The 20,323-nt window shown below is 43.1% G+C and overlaps 1 protein-coding gene across 1 annotated transcript in view; it reads right to left on the reverse strand.

The window, feature by feature from the left end:
* Positions 1-20,323, reverse strand: part of LOC146173919 (protein CIP2A homolog) — a 58,491-nt gene that overhangs the window by 29,459 nt on the left and 8,709 nt on the right. The window contains exons 2-9 of the mRNA XM_084584221.1: positions 16,558-16,827; positions 13,866-13,960; positions 12,200-12,293; positions 9,607-9,729; positions 8,126-8,265; positions 7,943-8,021; positions 6,786-6,962; positions 1,957-2,113 (exon numbers count right to left, since the gene is read on the reverse strand). Coding sequence (XP_084440347.1) covers positions 1,957-2,113; positions 6,786-6,962; positions 7,943-8,021; positions 8,126-8,265; positions 9,607-9,729; positions 12,200-12,293; positions 13,866-13,960; positions 16,558-16,827 — 1,135 coding nt within the window. The remainder of the gene's footprint in view (positions 1-1,956; positions 2,114-6,785; positions 6,963-7,942; positions 8,022-8,125; positions 8,266-9,606; positions 9,730-12,199; positions 12,294-13,865; positions 13,961-16,557; positions 16,828-20,323) is intronic.

Below are 20,323 nucleotides of genomic sequence, written 5' to 3' on the forward strand. Positions count from 1 at the left end.
CTAGCTTTAATATATTTTCGTGGTGCAGCGAGGAGCGATGGAACACATATTGTTCGGGTGCTTCTTCCAGCCTTAGTAAATGCTGTTTTGCGGTCCCTCTAAGCGATGCAGTGGTGTAAATTTTTAGCCCCTCCCCCCCATCTGCAAAAGCTGCTACACTTCTCTTAAAAACGCTCTGAGATGCTGTCAGAGCTAGTCCACCCCAAAGTGGTTGCCTCGGAATATAGCCTGTCATATGTCCAAAGTACCGAGAAGCATCTTTCATTGCGACGAAGGCCAATGAATGCACCCGCCAGCGTCCTGCCCTTCGCTTGGCTCTTGCCCTGCTTCCCACAGACACCTACAGAGGAGTGAAACACAGCTGCACGTCTATCCACTTTGACACCATTCGTGCCGAGAGAGGGTTCTTCGCCAGTGAAAATTTTAATCACAAGGTTTAATATATTAATGCTTTGGTTTGTGAGGTTTAACGCCCCAAAGTGACTGAGGCTATAAGAGAAGGCGTAGTGGAGGGCTCCGGAAATTTCAAGACCACCTGGGGCTCTTTAACGTGCAGTGACATCACAAAGCATATGGGCACCTTGCTTTTCGCCTCTGCTGAGAAGTGGCTGCTGCAGCCGGGACTCAATCGAGCATCTTTGGGCACAGTAGACGAGTATGCTAACCCCTGCACCAACGCGGCAGGGAAAATGCTTTGGCTAAGGGCAAACCAGGCATGTTGGTTTATACTACCCCATGTTTTGGTAAAAACTCAGGCTTCAAGTATTATAAATGACCTGTGGTAGAGCAGCCCGCTTGCGCAGGTGTACTACTTGAATCGGTTATGCAACGTTGCAAGCCACGTGTGAAACAATGTATGTATGCCGCACAGAATTGCGCAGCTAGGCTGATGTGCTCACGATGAACAATCCCACTTATCATTGATTGCAGTAATGCGAGGATTGTCATTCTGAACCCATTAAGGCATGCAGGCATTTAGGGATAGACAGCAAGTAATCCCAAGAGGCCAGGTGCTTGATGATATCCTCGTTGACGTAAGGACAAGGAAAGCGATAACCACTGACACATCACTGTTGCCTGGTTGCAATGAAGCGGAAACACAGACATGGAAGGAAAGACGAGGAAAAGAATTTACTCCGCAGTCACTACACCTACGAAGAATGGCATTCAGGAACAGAACTTTGCAGGATGTACAGCGGGAGAGACAATCGCAACGTCGGTGGAGTGCTGGCCACGCGTCTGCGCAAGGTCCTCGCACTGCATGCAACGTGCCAGGAGATTGCGACATTGCCAATCACTGCGCAGCACTGCAGCAAACAGGTCGCAGTGCGTACAGCGCAGCAGGCGACTGCGGAGTCGACGATGTATGGACTGTGCACGCCCCCCGCGTGCACTGCCGTTAAATGTGCATAATGCAATGGGTGACTGCAGCGTCAGTAATTTGTGGGCCACGCATGACCACAAACTTCAAATGGTGCGCAAGGCGCAAGAGGCCGACTGCAATGGCAGTGACTCGTGGGGCGGTGCCGCAAACTGTTTGTTTGCGGCGTGTGGAGTCAACGATGTGTGGGCAGTGTGCAGTTCCCAAGGCTGCGGGTGTGATGAGTACATTCGTATAATCTGTAGTGGTGCGGGAGAGTGTTGGGAACATCCAAAATTCTGCACATTGGACACAACGCACTTCAGCTACGGAATTTTATGAATTTGTATGATCCCAAAATTTGCATCAAATGGATTCGTATTGCTGGGGTTCTACTGTATATGCTAGGTTTGGTCAACAGAAGCTTCCTGGATGGCTGCCACACATTGCACGAGGGCTAATCGGAGCCACTGGCCGCTGATGTCGATTAAATAAATACGCGCACAGTGTTCGTTTGCCCGAATTTGTGTTGTCCCCCTTCCTTCTGCTATGCCCAGAGTTTGGGAACGGTTGACGGCGGACACACATGCACTCACCCCGAAAGAGACGCAGGCATGCCAAGCACATTTCTGGCGCGTAGTAGAGGCTGTCGAGCTCCTTGTCTTGCAGGGACTGAAGCAGGACTGTCACGGCCTTGAGGAATCCCGCAACAGCCGCATTGTGGGCCACAAGCAGGTTCTGATTGCACATCTCCTGGGGGAAGAAGAATGGTGTCACCAAATCCACGCACCTGACAAGAACTGCAGCCCCCGTTACGGCTGGATACTTTTTACGGATGACGGGGCACTATGCAATGAAAACGCCCACTCGTAATCAGGTTTTTCATGCTGATTTCAAATATGTAATCCTTTTCTGATATGTCAATTAGTTTGAAAAATATGTGACGTTTTCACTCCTTTGTTTACAGAAACAATGAAGGAGAAACCACTAATCAAAAAACTATTCTTAACGTTTGGCTAGATAGTATACGGTATAAGGAATACAAGGTAGGAAGTGCTTTTTTGATTAAGGCAATATTAATCATTTTACAACTTGTTGAATTTTGATATCGGGAAATGTGGTTTGTGAGCCATTTAAATTAGAGGACACAAAAAAAATGAGAAATCTGTTCCCACCAAGCACTGCATAGTTTAATCACTCGGGAGCATGCTGCAAAGAAAAATATTCCTTTATCTGCTCTACCTGCGAAGATATCCTCCTTGTAAACTAGCAAACTGTTGCAACAGTGCTTTGAGAAAACAAGAAGAAATGAGCAAAGATGGGATTCATTCAGTTCGTTCGCAGCTCATAAAGTTGAATCGCCCATGGAGTGAATAAATTAGTTGGCATGTATGAGATGGGCTGCAGGTTTCCAAAATGTCATTTTCAAAAAGTCGCTTCCAATAGCCAAGCAAAAGCTACAACGACAAAGCTGTATGTGAAGGATGAAGAAAACTGCAATATAATTACCGCTTCTTCACTCGTGATCCCTGTTCTTGAGGCAGGCTGACCTTAGCATGGTAGTGAATCAAAATGAATTAAAAATTGAAGTGAATTAAAATGAGGAAAGAGCAATTACATCAACGTTACTTTTTATTTACCTTACGTCACCTCTAGACAACTTTGACATTATAGCCATCACTCAGTCGCTGAAACCAAAATAAGTAAGGAAAGAAATTCGGTCAAAAATTACTAAGAAGCCATAGGCAAATAGCACGTGGTGATTCGTGCATACTGATGTCTTACACATCATCACAAAAATTTAAGACTGCCACCAAAAAAATAAGGTTTTAGTACTCCTTCATTTGCGGAGATATGGGAGAGATCTTGCGTTTGCATTACATTAGCTACCCACATATGCTTACTTCAGGGGGGTTGAAAAATGGCCAAAAACTTCGAAAACAAGAGACTTTTCAAAAATGACCCTTTGGAAATCTACAGCCGATTTCCTGCATACCATCTAATTTATTCACTCCCTGGCACACTAATTCAATTTTATCAGGTGCGAGCCCATCGCATAAAGCCCATATCCACTCATTTTTTTCCTTATTTTCTCAAAATGCTATGTTTTTATGGTTAGCTAGTTTACAAGAAGGATACCTTCGCGACTAGAGCAGGTAAAGAAATAATTTTTTTTTTATTGCAGCATGCTGCCGACTGATTAAACTATACAATGTTGGTAACAGATTTCTCATTTTGCTCTTGGTAATTAATTTTGTGCACTCCATTTAGATGGCTCATAAATCACTTTTCTCTACATCAAAATTCAGCAAGTTGTAAAATGACTAATTATATTACCTTAACCAAAAGGTAGTTTCTATACTGTATTCATTATACTGTGTATTATGTAGCCACAATTAATAATAGTTTTCAGATCAACGCTTTTTTTTCCCTCTACCATTTTTGTAAGCAAAAGAGTGAAAGTGCTGAATATTTTTAATGCTAACTGACGCATCAGAATTCTCACTACATATGTGAATTCAGCATAAAGAGTTGATTAAGACTGTGCATTTTCATTGCTTTTAGTCTAAAAGTGAAGAAGGATGTTCCAAGAGCCCTGTCGCCCATTAAGCTCGAGTAATTCCTCAATGAATTGCTTTGTCAATCTCTTTCAATCGTTAACAGTTGAACGTAGGATGTGACACAAAGACGAACTGAAGTAAAGTGGTGTATAAAAATTGGCACAGCCCATTCATTTTCTGCATTCGAGCTCTCGTATGGGCTTGTACAAGAACTACGGTGAAATTAGGAAAAGAAGGTAGCCATCATACACCGTCGCAGCTTTAAAACGGCTCACTTGAAGTCTGCTCCCCTTTCATGTTCAACAGAGCAAAAACAGATATGAATAAACAGTGACCATTTGCCGGTGCAATCGGTGCAGATGTACACATTTTCTAGTGTGCTGTGCATTATCAGAAGGAAAAAACACAAAAGTGAACGAATAATTCAAAATTTCGAATACAAATCGAATACGTTTGTCATTAGAAAAATTGACATTTGGGATTTCCGCATAGTCGAAAATTTAACGAATACACCGAAAAACTTTCGAATTCACCGCAGTTTCATGCAATTCAGAGTTTTTTTTTCCAGGTGTTTCGGTAATACGAGCTTTCGGTTAATTTGGACATTTATTCTGGTCACCTAAAAGCCGAATTAACGAGAGTTTACTATATTCAGCAGCAATATGAACACTCTGCCAAGGTTTCACAAAGGTCTTTCCTGTACAAAAACTTACACCAGATTTTTATGCAGAGTATACACATCTGTGCAATTGCAGTTCAATTTCTTTAAGAAATACCTTGTGAATTCTCAGTTTTTGTTTTGCACGATCAGATATTCAATATTAAAAGCCAATTTTTCCTGATATTTGCATTTAAGTTATATCTGAAAATTTCAATATTTGCAACCCCCTACACACAAGCTGCCTAAGCAGTGGAAAGAGCATATAGCCAAGCCTCTGCAATTCGCCCTCACTGAAACAGCAAATACCATTGACCTTGTGGAGCCATGCGTTCAAACAAAGGGAAAAATAAGCTATACACAAAGTAGAGGAGAAATGCTAGTCCAGAATGCATGAGCTACGCTCTCGACCTCATGCGGCGATGCTGTCTGGCTAGAGACATGAGAGGACACTCCCAGGATGCATGAGAGGACACTCGCGGTCACACTGACTGGGTCACCTAGGCTTTTCTCAGCTTGACTTTCTCATCTAGAGCACAGGCTATGAAGCGACAGCACAGCAGTTCCATGCTCAATAATACACAATCCTCCTGTTTCCCGAGAGGCCTTGACACCTAATGTTTGACAGCGTCACTGTCCCCAGAATCAGCTACATGAGCACTGCATCAGCCAGGGCTCAATTTTTAACTGCTTCTTAGCTGTTCCCTAGTGCTGACCCATGCAGTACCAGCACAATATTAATTTTGTAAGAATGGGAGGTTTATTCAGCAGATCAACAGGACTTGATCAGCAGGACTGAGCAGATCAGCGGCGAACACAGCGGCAGCGAACACAGTCAGGTCCAGCACGCGCAGCGATCACGATGCCACTGACTGGCATGTTCCTCGTGCACTTTTTCCTCTTCACAATTTATTCAAATGCAGAAATAAGAAGCTTTCATGTAGAGATCCTGCAGTGCAAGCTGAACCACCCTGCTCATGTTTCTGGACTGACGAGTGGTTGGAGGTTAGTTGGTTTATGGGGTTTAATGCCCCAAAGCGCCTCAGGCTATGACAGACACCAAGTGGAGGGCTCCGGAAATTTCTAACACCTGGGGTTCCTTAATGTACACTGACATCGCACAGCACATGGGTGCCTTGTTTTTCGTCTCCATCGAAAAGCGGCCACCACGGCTGTGATTTGATCCCGCATCCTTGGGCACAGCAGTCAAGCGCCCTAACCACTGCACCACCTCGGCGGGTCAAATTTAATGGTCAGGCAAGGTGCTGTGTAACAGGCGGCTAACTGTTGCAGGGCAACCGCAGTCATCCAGCAAGGTATTTAACCTGATCAAAAAGAAAACTGGAGTTGGTCAAGGGTTTAGCTTAATGAACCACTCAAAAGGACCAGGATGAGGAAACAAAGGAAAGAAGAAAAAAAGAACACCCTAGTCCTTTTGCACTGTTCGTTACACAGTACCTTGTATTTGCCTGGCCTTTAATCTCTGGAATTAAAGCAACTGCCTTCCTGTATTACTTCACTAGTGCTCACTTCACTGAAGGGATATAAAAAAAAAGAGGGAAAGATTTAAAAATTGCAATCAATGCATAATTAGCTGTTAAGATTGTTTCGATGACAATTACTGAATGGCTGAATATGATAAAAATTGGTGTAAATGAACAAGCATGTAGAGTTAACAAAAAGCAAAATTATGAATGGCTCCATTTGCTGCCAAAGCAGCATATTATAATTATCAAATTTTTCCGCTGTTTCGTTGTTAGGGTTATCTTCTGCAAAAAGTTTATTTCACTAGGCCTCCTGTTATTCTGGCCTTGTTTCAATAAACAACTCGGAAGATGCCACTGCTAATGATACTGTTAAGGACGAGGAAGAATAAGCAGGCAGCAGTGTGGGCAGGAGCGATCGCGGGCGTTCATTAAATGTCACTCCTCATCGCCGTCGGCCATGTTCTGTTTCCTTGCTTCATCTGCTTGCCACCTCGTGTAAAAACATGTTAACATGAAAGAAATAAAAATTAGCCAAACTCTTACACTTCGTTTCACAGGTGACATGAAGGGCATTACAGGGTCAACTCCAATAAAAAAAAAACATCACTAAGTTATTACTCACGACTGACAAAGGTGAGTTGCGGTGGACCCCTCAAACAGGCATTCTGTTGCAGCAAAGCGGGAAAAGTGGCCTAAGAAATGCGAAAAATGCCACAAACCTCCGTCAGTAATGTCACCAGGCCAATGACTGTGTCCGCCGTCTTCAGAGAGGCAACGTTTGGCTCGATGGCACCCAGAAGCAAGGCAAGAAGTGGCTCCATCGTGCTAGGCGTCCGACCGACATATTCTTCTCGAAGCGCAGGTACCGACAGGATGATGGTCAGAAGGTCAATCGTCTTGCAGAGAGAAGCAGTCACAAATGAAATGTGGGTGTCAGATAAACCGGCAGTTATCTACAGTCCATGGAAACTAATTGGAACAGAGGAAGGCCACAGTTTTCAACTAGAAAGACAGATAGCCGGCAGCCCTGTTCTTTGCATATTACTATATTTACAAGATTGTAACGAGAGGTTTAGTATTTTTTTTTTGCAGAAATCAGTGTAGAGAAAGCATTTCGTGTTAACTCCAAATTACCAGCAGCAACAGGTGACGGCACAGTGGTGGCAGCAGGCTTGACAGCGACTATGGTGTCGCACACATCAGGCCCACGTGACCGTGACACTTCACGTTGTGTCTTATCAGATCAGCGTATGGTTAAAGTTGAGATTTTGAGATATGATTGCGAGCTCCCGCTTTAATCGTAATCAAAATTTTTTCTTTTTCTTCCGGGTGCCAACTGCCCTCTCGCATTATGTTCTTTGTTGTGTTGGTTAAGCGCAAATATGGTACTACATCTTCACATGTTAAGAGAACATGACATGCAAGAAAACGATGTATGCGCAGTAGGTTGGAAAGCACATGAACAACTACAGAACAGAGAAGAATAATTTGAAATGTAAAAAAAAAAAAAAGAAAAAGGAAATTTCAGCAGTACAGCCTCTGTGCAAGCTCCCTGCCGAATTCACCATTAAAAATTATGGAACCTACCACGCAGAATTTAACCCTTTCACTTTCGGGTGTTTCTGGCCTTGACGCACCCCCAGTGTCTGCTTGGTTCCAGGGAACGGGCATACCAGAGAATGAGCATAGCGATTTATTTATGATTATGATTACTATACAAATAACATAGTCAACGAAATATGCGCATTTTAGTGCTCTGCAGGTGTTGCTAATTAACATCATCATCAACAGCCTGACTACAATCATCTAAAAACTGCGGGCTGCTACTGCTTCAACTTGTTGGGGGGCTCACTGCAAACAGTACAAAGTCACTCACTACACGCAAGTCCTCGGCTTCCCTTTGGACTTGCTTCTCGGCCACCTTGGAAGCGCAGGACACCAGCATCTTGTGGTACCTAGAAAAGATAGATAAGAAAACACCAGTGCCAGTTCATAAACCAAGTGACTGTTGCTAAAACAAACTATGAGCCTAAGTAACACAGCAATGGTCAACACTCACTTGAGAACATGGACTTTCCTTTCCTGACTGCTTAGGAGGTCTTGCAAAATGTCAGCTGCAATCCTCTTGGCTTCAAGGTCACTGGAGACCACTGTGCACAGAATGACCTGAAGCGTTGTCTTGATTGACTGGCTGAACATCTATCACCCAAAGAGAGAGAGAAAAAAAAAAAAAAGGATAAAAGAGAAGGAAAGAAAAAGCTATACATTTCCAACAGCCAGTCCAGTGCTGTAGCCTGGTTTCTACCATCCCTCTCCCAGAACACCTTTATTGTTGACTGTTTACTAAACAGCCAGCTATGGGCAGTATTTTCAGACTTGACTGACCACTAGATGAAACAAGCAATGCAATCATGGTGGGAATGGAAAGACCTTGCCTCATACTGTATACGTGCAGACTGAACACTCAAATATCCGAGAGGAGTATTTATAATTACAATTTGGCATCAAAAAAGTGTAGAAAAAACAAAAGCGCCATCTTGTAGTGAAACCTTGCCATTATTGATCCACCGCGCTGCATGGCCACATGATTCAATACCACCAATACCTTTAGGCGCGCAGTATTTTTTTCCTTTCCTAACTACTTGCCATATTTTATTTGAGCTCACACTCTCTTAAGTGTGCCTGTCAATTCTCATTCTTCTCATTACACAAAGCCAGCGTTTCACATTCTTTGGATGAAGCAGTAACCACTGTGCGCCCGCTAAAAGTTTAGATTGTGAGGCAAACGTCCTCGCGCCACAACAGCTCCGAAGGTGAAAACTGAGGAAGACGCTACTCTACATTAGAAAGGTCTGGTAATCATCTGCCAGGGGGGTAAGAGATACCAGCTTTCAGTGGTACACCACTTTTGCAAGCATGAAATCACCACAGCGATTCCTGATCACGATCTTATGTATCATGATAGACGAAAATGGCTGCATGCGCTGATAAAAAAATTTCTTGCAAAGATCTACAAAGCGCTTCAATGCCTTTGCAGAATTCAGCACTTAGACAACAAGCTTTCTGTTGTACCTAAAAAAAAAAAAAAAAAGGTTGCTTCACATCCAATTTTCTGTACTCTTATAATACTACTCAAAATGCTGCATCACAAACATAAAAAAAGAGAGCATAGTCGTAAACAACTTCCTGCAGCTCTACAATGAACTAGGCAGGAGATGGAAGGTGACGGGGTTTTGGCCCTTTCCTGTGGAGAATGGACTACCTCAAGCCTACGAATCCTGTACCACCCCCAGCTCGTCCCTTCACCCTCGCACCACTACTCAGAACAATACACACCACGTCACATAAACAAAGGCACCTCCGCTTCTTTTCCTGTCTAGCCTTCACTGCAAAACTAGCGGGCAGAAGATAAAAAATGCAAATCTTTTAAGATTGGTCCCACTTGAATGAAGTGCAGGTCTGGGCATCTTACCAACACCAGCAATCGGGTAAAACATGCAGTCCCGCGCTTATAAATGCACGAAAAAGGGGGGCAGCCACCTTGGTGCTGACGAGCTCGTCGAGTGAAAGGTTAGCAAAGATTGCCAGTGTGTGCATGACGACACAGCTGTTGTCAAAGGCGGTCTTGGGAATGAGGGACTTGCACAACTCTGGTAGCTGGGGCTGCGTGGTACAGAAAGAAAAGAACACAAAGTGAAACTACTGTTACGAAGGTATATGAAGACATTTTATGATGCATAAGTAGCTATGGCTAAGATGCACCAAGCACAAGGTCATGCAGAGTGTTGTGTTAAGTAGCAATGGTTTGATATCTACAGATGGCTTAACTCTTTCCCTACCGTGGGCAAAATGGACGTTTTCTGTAGGTTTCAGTAGATTTTTTTGTTCTGTAAAAACTATCATGTCTAAAATTTTATACAATACACGAAAAGAAAGCAATATAGATTCCCTTTTTAGGCAGTCAACTTTGAATGTGACGTGGGTTGTGACACACAATATAATTTCCCAAAGGCCATATTTTAGAAAAAGATTGAACGAAACTTGACAAAATGCACTTGTAAATGAAACAATAAAACTTTAAATAATTTTTTGAGATATACAAAATGCAGAGCATTATATTGGCCACTCCCTGTGAAAAAATAGAAGTTCAGTATTGAATAGTGTTCTTGATGCATAATGAACAATCAACGAGGGCCGCTGCAGAGCGCCATGCCGAAACGGATGCCCGATTGCCTTCTTGGGCAGAACGCCACTCCCTGTTTTGCGGGAGGCAAGATATGGTGCCCAAATGACGTTGACACCCTGGGAATGAGATGAATGACATGAACAACAGAAAAAAAAAGCATCCAGAGCTGTCCCAGACACATGCAAAACAAGCCAACAAAGTGTGGCCGCCGATGTTCTGGGCTGGTTTCCATCGTCATCGGGGTTGGAACTGAATTCTGACAAAAAGGCAGCATCTTCAGAGTCACTGCTGCTTGGGGCAACAATAAAATCGGTTGTAGACAGTGCGGAATCGTCAAATTTGAGACGTTTCAAAGTGTGCGTCGTTGATGCGGATGCAGTCATTCTCACATGAGACTTAGACGCTGCCGCGCACTTGGAGCGCGTTTAAAAATAGCCACCTCGAGGGAAAAAATTAAATAGCAGTAAACTCTAAGCTTCAGTTACCCAACTACACGCTATATGGCATAGTGTGTCTGTGAGCGACGTGGAAAGGCTCAAAATTTGCGTGCAAAGTCATCGTTAGCGGGCCGGAGTGCGGCCGCCAGAGTTCTGGGCTGGTTTTCGTTGTCAGCGGGGTCAGAACTGAATTCTGACGATAATTGACAGCATCTTCAGAGTCGTTCCTGCTCGGGTCATCGATAACATCGATCATAGATAGTGCGTAGTCATCAGATTTGAAACGTTTTGAAGCACGCGTCGTCGACGCAGATGCCGCCATTCTCGCATGCGACTGAGACGCTGCCGCTAGTTCGGAGCGCGCTCAAAAATAGCCGCTTCGCATGAAAAATGCAAACGGTGCCGAAATCAAAAATTCACTGATCCGACTACACACTAGATAGTATAGCGTGTCTGTGAGCGATGCGAAAGGGTTCAAAATCAGCGCGCGAAGTAATCGTTAGCGGGCTAATGATGGTCAATGGGCGCGGTAGAGAAAGAGTTAATACATTGGCTTTCTAGAGAAACATAAAAGCAAGTGAAAAATAGACAAGAGCTGGATTGCCTAAAAGCAACAGTGAACGAAACGGGAAGTGCTGAGTGTAAAATACAGTAAAATACCTCTCCTCAGTTCTTCTGAGTCTTGTGCGTACGATTAAAATGTGATTTGCTAAGAGCTCATCACCACACATTTCACAAATAGGTTTATCGTCCTTTGTCAGTAAGAAACTGTGTGCGTGTCCTGATCGCAGGCGACAAAATATTTGTACTACGATAGAACATTCCTAGGCCCATATTCCGAGTTGCATCGTTTTCAAAAGTGTCGTTTTCGCCCTCACGTCAAGTCGCCACACTGGTGGAAACAGCACAACCGGACGGCAGTTTCGTTGACACTGCTTCCAGTTCCGGCGTCTCCACGAAACAAACGAGGATGAAAATGATGAAAATAACAGTTCTGATGCAAGCTAGGAATACGGGCCCTGATGTCGACACAATTTCCAATCCTCTAAGAGTGAAGTTTCTCATATGCTTCATCTTCCCAAGCAGCCTGCCACTTGGCTCAGTCCCAGTGTGGCATGCCCATGTTTTATTTCTATGCTTCTGGCTCATGCAGCGCATGTTCTCCTCACTCATTACCTCTGATCCCAACATGAATAGGGACCCAGCAGAATTCTAAGGCGTGTTTCTGTGCTGTGACCTTTACTATGTTGCGCGTTATGCTTCCTATTAAGGGCTTGACAGCATTTCCTGGGTTTGATGAGGACAGGACGCTCAGGGACTCGGGGAATCTGTATGAATGATAGCAGAAATATTTTGGCTGGAATCGTATTGCTAAGACATATATGCATAGCAGATTAGTTCCTTAACTTTCTAAAGCAGGCTAATTTGTTTCAAAGTAATGACTGGTTATTTGGGATGTTCCGCAAGCTCCAGATGATAAGCACTCACCAAGATTACGGATTACACGCACCATTATTTTCATGTACTGCTGGGCATGGCTACTCCACGATAGGTAGTTAAGAAGCTCCAAGCAAGGCAGGAACAGTTCATGGTCTTCCAAGGCCCTGAAACATCAAATAGGGCAGTGGACATGATGAACTTCATGGCAACCTTGCACAACAAAGCTCAAGACCAAACTCACAGCAAGCAACACCTCAGTTAAACAGTAGAGACACGCAATAGAAAGCTTGGATACAGTAAAAATTCTGATACAGTAAAGTGTAAAGTGAAGCTAAGTACCAGTTCATCTTCCACAGAGGATTGTATGTTTTTCTTTGGTTAAAGTAAAAACAATCTTAACCCATAAATGTTTCGGACAAGCTCAGCTCGTCAAAGCAAAGCTGTCCCCAAAGTGTTTTGCTCGTCTTCCCTGAACAGTATCTCCTCTTGAGTGTCCAGGGCAAGAAGCGCTCGTCCACAGCTCTTTTTTGGTCTCCGCCACCAGATGGAAGCACCTGCTTGATGATTTTGTTTTCTTCTTAACGAAGAGCTTGGTTGTTGAGTGAAAACATGGCATCCAGTGGTGGCGGATGTGTATTTTGTATTTGTTGATTGTTTTTTATTGTTTATTACCGGCAAGCAGCTGGTTTTGTATGCAGCATTGTCAAGTAAATTTCATTGTGCTAATCTGACTTAGTATGTGGTGCAGTTGTTCTGGCAACATTGAGTAGTTGATTTTTACTACGATATCATTCGAAATCAGTATTAAAAAAAATAGGCACTTTTTGTCCGAAAAATAAAAAACAAATCAAAAGTTGGTCATAGTAAAGTGGTGCTGACCACGGCAATGCATTTCCTATGAAATGACTTTACAGGATGTGTGCAACTTCAAATCGAGAGAGAAATGTTTTTTTTTATAATAATAATAAAAATAATAAAATGCATTTTTTTTAAATAGCTTTACCACCATGCTAGCTAGCTAAGAGGACAAGCCAGCTTCATGAAGACTTTGAAGCCATGAGGGAAAGCATGCTGCACATAGGGAAGAAAAAAAAAACTAAAGCTGGCCACAAACATGAAAAGAAGATGGCATGATCTGTCCAGAAAGCAAAAACGAGTAGAAGTGCAATGAGAAAAGGAAAATGATGAAACAATGAAAAGTTTGCAGCACTGCGCAGCGCAAAGCACGAGGCAGTGTTGGCAAGAAATGGAGTTGCAGCAAGTGTGGCTTTTTCCTTTATAAACTAGTAGGACTTGTTTAGTAAACACCCAATTATTTAAAAAATAGCACCTTCTTGCCCATGTCACCACAAACTACTGACGGAGTAAAGATTTTTGCCAGTGCAAGTGACTTTGCTTAGAGGGGCTTTACTGTAGTGACAGCCAAGCAGTAACACAAATAAAGAACTTGGAATTAATGCCCACGTGGATCACCGAATGTAAAAGTAGAAATGGCATAAAATATCTTTCTCCAAAAGCTGGGGGAAAACATGGACAATTACTAATAAAAACCTCACAAATTCGAACCCTGTTATAATTTGAAACTCATATGATTCAAAGAATTTCTTTGCTCCCACGATTTTATGACATAGCTCTTAGCGCCCTTTACATTTTAACTAGGAAACAAAATCAAATAGCCCTTTAACAGAATATCACATAACAACAACAGAAATTGAATGTTTCAACCACTGACTCACATGTACTTGAAGAGAAAGTTGCTGAGGTATCCCAGCTTGGAGTCTGTCAGTGTCACTTGGTGCCGGTAACAAAGATCCCGAAGAAGTTGGATGACCTGAAGGTACCCGTGACAAAGTAATGCACAAAGGACTCCTGTAGGAGGCGGCATTCACTAGAGCCTTGGCGTATGCCATATTGATGTACAGGGACAATGGCAAAAGGAAGCACATCGTGTCTAGATGGCTTGTTCTAGCCTGCGCAGCTGAAGCAACACACTACACACTACAATGGTGCCCTACTAATAATTGGTTCACAGGAAGGGAAAGGCCCAGTATCTCTCACACTTGTCTCTGTGGGCATCTGATACACCATACAGGAAGAGAGTGAAAGGGGAAAGAGAAAAAGAGGAGCCCTAGTGGAGGGCTGGGGATCTTCAACATGAGCTGACATCACACAACACACGAACACCTCTTCGACTAAAATACATTTTTCGAGTTTATGGTTTATATTAACAGTAATCGCATTAAAATGACTGCTTTTAATTAAAATTCCACACAGCTGAAATAAAATTTAAATCCTCCTCAAGTTCAGATCATCGGCCTAGCTATTCGTACAAAAACAGCCAGCATTAACAGCTATAATAATCAAGAGTTGGATGAGTTGGTAAAAACTGACTGTCAGAAATACCAGAGTGCAAAAATTTCTCAAATCAACAAGAACCAGACGATGAAATGTAATATATAGACAAGTGTCATGTTTGTGAACAAAAGTGGCGACATAGGGTGTAAGCAAAAGTGCAGCGTGCCTACACAGCACCAAGCGACGCTGCCTTCGAAACCAGTTCGTGCGTGCGAATATTCTGAAGCGTAAGCTTCGCTTGTGCGCAAGAATTGTTTGGTTTATGCCTGGAGAGTAGTTCAGCACTTTTGGAGCAGATTACTGCCGGAATTACCAGGTGAATAGCTGCATTGGCTTCCTTCGCCGTGGCCTCAACAGCCTGCTGCTACGGTGGGTGGCCGTACAGTGACTGATTAAGTTAAATGAAAACGAGAGAGTGCAATGTATAAAAAAATAATCAACACACTTCAACTCCCAGGCCTATTGCTAGTGTATGAAAGGAGGACAATGATATGAATGACTGGAAGTGCGTTTTTCACATGACGACTCTTTTAATGGGCTTTCCGCTGCTCCAAGCACCTTCACTCTAAAGAACAATTATTACTGGCAGCTATAGAGAACTGGAAATAATATTTCTAGCTCACTGTACCTGCAACTTAAGTGACAGAATTTCATCGTATAGTTTTTGGTAACATTCGCGCGCTGCCACCAAATGGTTGAAAAAAAAAAAAAAAAAAAAAACGTTTCAAGTCTATCTCATCGTATAGACGTGTCAAGGTCATTCACAGGTTAATATATATACACGAAGGCTTTTAAGAATTCTCTCATTTTGTTCTCTTCACTCTATAGGGTGCACGAGCGCAAATGCAACATCCTCCACAATAGCTTGCAGCGAAATTTAAGCGAGCTGCTGATCGTTTTTATTTAATATACTGGAACATTTTTATTCATATGCACATCATCTTATACTACTTATTTTGTACCCCTCACAGTCGAATCTACCTTGGACATTAAACTCCATATACCATATACACCATACTTAGATATCATGCTTGATCAGACCTGGCTAGGTTGTACGTGAATTTTCCTTCGTTCGTCAGGTTCCCAATGGCTTTCAAAGGGAAATTTAATCTGAGAAAAAACGCTGCGTGACTTTGCCGGGATTCCAACGATATTTACTCGCCTTCTAGGACCGGTAATGAAGAGTCACTTGTTGAAACTCTCGAAAGTGAAAACAGAGAAAAGCTACTTCACAAGGACCGGGGCCTGTTTCTGGAGGAACATAACATTCTGGAGGAAGATAATGTAATGCGAGATGCAACCGAAATTGAATGCATTTACAGGAAAATATGAAAGTATTGTATTTTTGCAGATGAAAGCACCCCCCCCCCCCTCTTTTAAGAGGAACAGAGCATATGCAAGGCTGCCAAGCTCGTTTGCCCACTCTACCACCCAGCTGGCAAAGCACTCTACCATCAATGTATTCACAAGGAGTCGTCAGATTCCCAAGCTGGCACAGCATCATTGAAGTTACTTTAGGTGTCGTCTATGGCTTCATGTGTTGCTGTGTCCTTACAGATGGTGACAAAGAAAACTGAAAACAAGCCAAAAGTGATCGCAATAAACTATCATGTTATGTGGCCCGTTATCGGCAGTGCTTGGCTGATTTCATCCGCATTACAGGCACACACTGCTTGGTTTGGTGTCAGATGTTTGAGAGCTGTAATAGAGGTCAGAACAAGGACGTTACATAAAACTTGTTTGGCAAGTTTGTTTGTCAAATAAATTGTTATTTCTTGTGCCTGTCTAGTCAAGATATTGCAGCGAAAAGAAGGAGGGGAGTCATTTCGAATTTTTCCAACCTAAGCACCCCTCTATCTTTGAGTGTCGCAATAGCAAGAAAACAAGAGGCGCTTAGAATCAATATGGTACTTAGAGCAAGCGGAAATCAGCACAACCACAACAACGTGCACTTCGTCCTCTTCGTGTTTCAGGAACGAGTGCACCACTTTTTCCTCGTTGTTCTCCACCCGTGACAATCTGTTTAGATGCTTTTACAGAAGATGAGGCTGGGAGTCCAGCCGAAGGACAAACCTGAAGCTGGATAGCCATGCTGTCTTCGACAAGCCGGTTCTGCAGAAACTCGGCCAGTGCTGAGTGCAGTTCAAATTCTTCACGCAGCCAGTCCAACAAGAGTGGATCTTTGCACAGGTGTTGGAGAAAAGTCAGCACCTTGCCGGCGGGCTGGATGCTTGGGGGCACCTCGAGCAGGATGGAAACACAGCATGTGACACATTCGTAGGCCAGTCGGCCACGGCTTATGAAGAAGCTTAGGTCCCGTGAGCCCACTAAACCATTCAAAACCTGCAAAACAGAAATGAATAAAGGTCAAATGACTAGCTGGAAAGTAACCCGATTAAATTTAAAGCTGCTTGGCGAGTCTCTAGGTCTTTTTCAAAGCTCTCTGTTGCTCTTTAAAAAGTTTTAAACTGGTTGATGGGATTATAGATAGGGGTTGGACTTTTCGGTTCAAACCGAAAAACATCGATAAAGGTACGCCGAAAGCATTTTAAAGGGTCCGGTTTAAACCGAAAAAGGTCAGTACCTTTTCATGCACCAACGAACTCTCGATAACGGGAGAAAACTACAACAGTGTTCAATCCAGAGGCATGATGTGAGACAGTGGGATCATTGGTTTAAGTACAGCGGCTGAGTGTTTTGAGGCATTGTTCATGATCTCACGAATGAGGAAAAATGGCAGCCTTGCTTCCCGACCCTCATAGACATGTCAAGCGTTCGAGAAAGGGCGCCTGCGGCAAGGCAGGCACTCCGAAGGGCGAAGGACAGACCACAGAATTTGCAGCGCAAGTGTATCTAGGAAGTCGCGGAGATCAAAGCCCGCCAGTTTCTCGCCATGTGACACTTCTCAAACACAAGCCGAGAGAAGTGCGGTTGTTTTTTAAGTGATTTGGTTTAAGCAAACATTTGATTGCAATAAATTATATTTCAGTTACTCCTTTGTCAAACATGTGAATTTATCTTTTATATAAGTGCTTTGTCTTAATGCAAATTTTCATTATGGCAATGGCATTTTCTTCCAGGTTCTTAGTTGTATATATGACTAACTGTACATTAAATAAAAGTGCATAAAACAACAAGAAAGAAAAAAAAAAGCCAAAATGTATGCTATGTCACTTTTAACAGTACATGAGTGCCTATATCTCACTGAAAACAAAAACGATATTTCTTCATAAGAAAATAATATTAACTGAAAAAAAAAAAAAAAAACTGAAGTTATATTTGCAAATAAACACTGAAAAAAGTCAGCCGAATTCTCAGAAAATAAAAACCGAGAACTCCAACCCCTAATTATAGGTTATAGGGCTGGGTCATTGTCACTGTCAAAAAAAAGGTACTGCATTCTTAGATTCAGTGCAGTGCGCAAACTGGTGAAACGTATTCACACGTTTCTACGGTTCCATGTTTGGTTTTTGTTTTTTGCTTACGTAATATGCTGTCTAACCTCACATGTACCATTTTTTCATGTGTAAATTCTGTGGGCACCAAATAAAGCAATAGTGGAAGCCTAGTGCATTTGTCTGTCCCTCGTCTTCTTGTTGCACTATATAAAGCATACCTACTAGCTCGAACCCTCACCCTGTTAAGTTATAACGTGATGCATCTGTCACACTTCTAAGCTTACACATGAACCACACTGTAAGAGAAAGGAGGAAGGTTAGAGCGAAAGAAGAGAGAAAGGCTCTGTAGTGAAGGGCTCCACAGTCATTCTGACCTTCTGGGGATTTTTAACATGCACTGGCATCATACAGCACACAAACGGCTTTGCGTTTCGTCACCATTCAAACATGGCAGCTGCGGCCTGGTTCAAACCCGGGTACTCCGGTTCAGTAGCTGAACCTCCACCGCAGCAGCTTTGCTGCACAATTCGTGCCATAGTGTTTCCTCTTTAGCTTTTAACATTGAAAAATGAAGCTCTGTGCTCCAGCAGAAGAGGATGTGAAGACACTGGGAATAAACTGCTGGCAGCAAGCAACACTACGCTTCCATTCAAAAGTTCTGAAGGTTTATACCAAGAAAGTTACACCAGCTGCTTGAAGCAGAACTGTCTGGCTTCTTTTAACACATTCAGTGCTGTGTTGGCATTGGTATGCCCGAGCAATTGTACCCCGCAGAGTCACTGGCATATGGGCACACAAACTGCATGCTGGCAACTTAAGGCAAACTTATAAACTATCATTCTCACTTGGGTTCCATTTAAAATGTGGACCAAACCTAATACAGGTGCTCGTTAAATATAGTTATTGTGATGCAAATAATTTTTAGCAGTTTTTTTCAGGTGCATTAGACAATTTGAACCACTGAATAATTCGAGGAATTTTTCTGCTCCCTTCAAGGCCTAATGAAAGTTTACAATGTTTTAAGTTCACTCAGGATCGAAAGTGCGTTGAACACTGTATCTTTCAAGAATTTAGCCAACAGGGAATAATTTTGTTGGTTCATTCTATCCTGAACAAAAAAAAACAACAAAAAGAAACTCGACACTGGCTGTCTGCCAAGTAATAAAAATATTAGCATTAAAGCAGTTAAGAGAGTCCCATTTTGCTAGTTTTCATTTTTCACAAATACTGCGATCACATTTTTCTCACAATACTACGAAGAAATTATTTTCTCTATTTACAATAACTAGGCTGCTCGATCACAAAAGCCTAGCATTAACTACGCATAAGTATATTAGGGTGGATATAAATACGGGTTTGCAAACCGGCGCCCCCAAATGCGGCACTCTATTAATAACTTCCCAAGGGCAGAAACGGTTGAGGGGACTCCTCCACTCTATGGGGAGTGCACCGTGCTCTTCACATCTCCCCTTCTAGCCCCACCAACTAATGGACGGGCGCTCCCTAACTGGAGGAAACAGCGCTAGCATCAACCTAGAGAGGCAAGTAGGATCATGTGACGTCTCTCTGCTGCAGCAGCAGATGCTCGATTGAACTGCACATTTCAAAAGAGTGATGTCACGTTTTTCCCCGTAGTCTTGCTTCTTACCAATTGTCAGCATCATACATTTAAATCTTGCATTATTGCACGAGCTGCTGCTGTTTATTTGGGCTGTCTCCATAGTCGGTTAATGCTCTGTACCTCGATGCTGGGTACATTCAACAGAGCCTGGCGTACACTCCCATTTCTACATGAAAAATGTGTGCAGAGAAGTTTGGTTGATCAAGCTGTAAATGGACAAAGAAGCTAGTGGTAGTAGTACTCATGTGCGCATCAATTATTTCCGCTAACAAGCTTTCACTTGTGAAATTAGCAATGGTGAGTAGCAGCCAAATATGTGTCATGCTGTGTCGGGTTGTATGGCACATAGGCAGCTAAGGCCATCATGCGCCAAAGCAAGGTTCAATATGTCTGTTTTATAGGAGGAAGTTAACAGATTATTTTAAACGAAGTGTCTAAAGGTACGTCCGACGTATCCATTCGATTCTCGTAAAGATACGGCGGACGTCGATATACAGGCTCATGGCTATATGCACGTCGAACGCGGCCACATTCCGCTTGCTACGCGTGAATGGATCTCATCCTCTATGATATCAGCTAGCCGCGACTGTCGATGAGGTGCTACGAAGAGTGCATCCGTTCTAACATAGATCACGGTCTTCACTTAGGGTTGTGTACGGCAAACATCGCTGTCAAGCACATAGCCGCAGGCGATATGCTACGTACTGCACCAGCTCCACCAGCTGGCATCGAGATACGCACATTCACGAGCAGCTTTCGCTTCGCACTAAACTATCACCTCGATCTGCCCGTAATGCGAGCGAGCTATTCCTAGCATTTA

The sequence above is a fragment of the Amblyomma maculatum genome, chromosome 11 (genome assembly GCF_055883805.1).
Source record: "Amblyomma maculatum isolate TAMU_Amacu chromosome 11, ASM5588380v1, whole genome shotgun sequence".
Lineage (NCBI taxonomy): Eukaryota > Metazoa > Arthropoda > Arachnida > Ixodida > Ixodidae > Amblyomma > Amblyomma maculatum.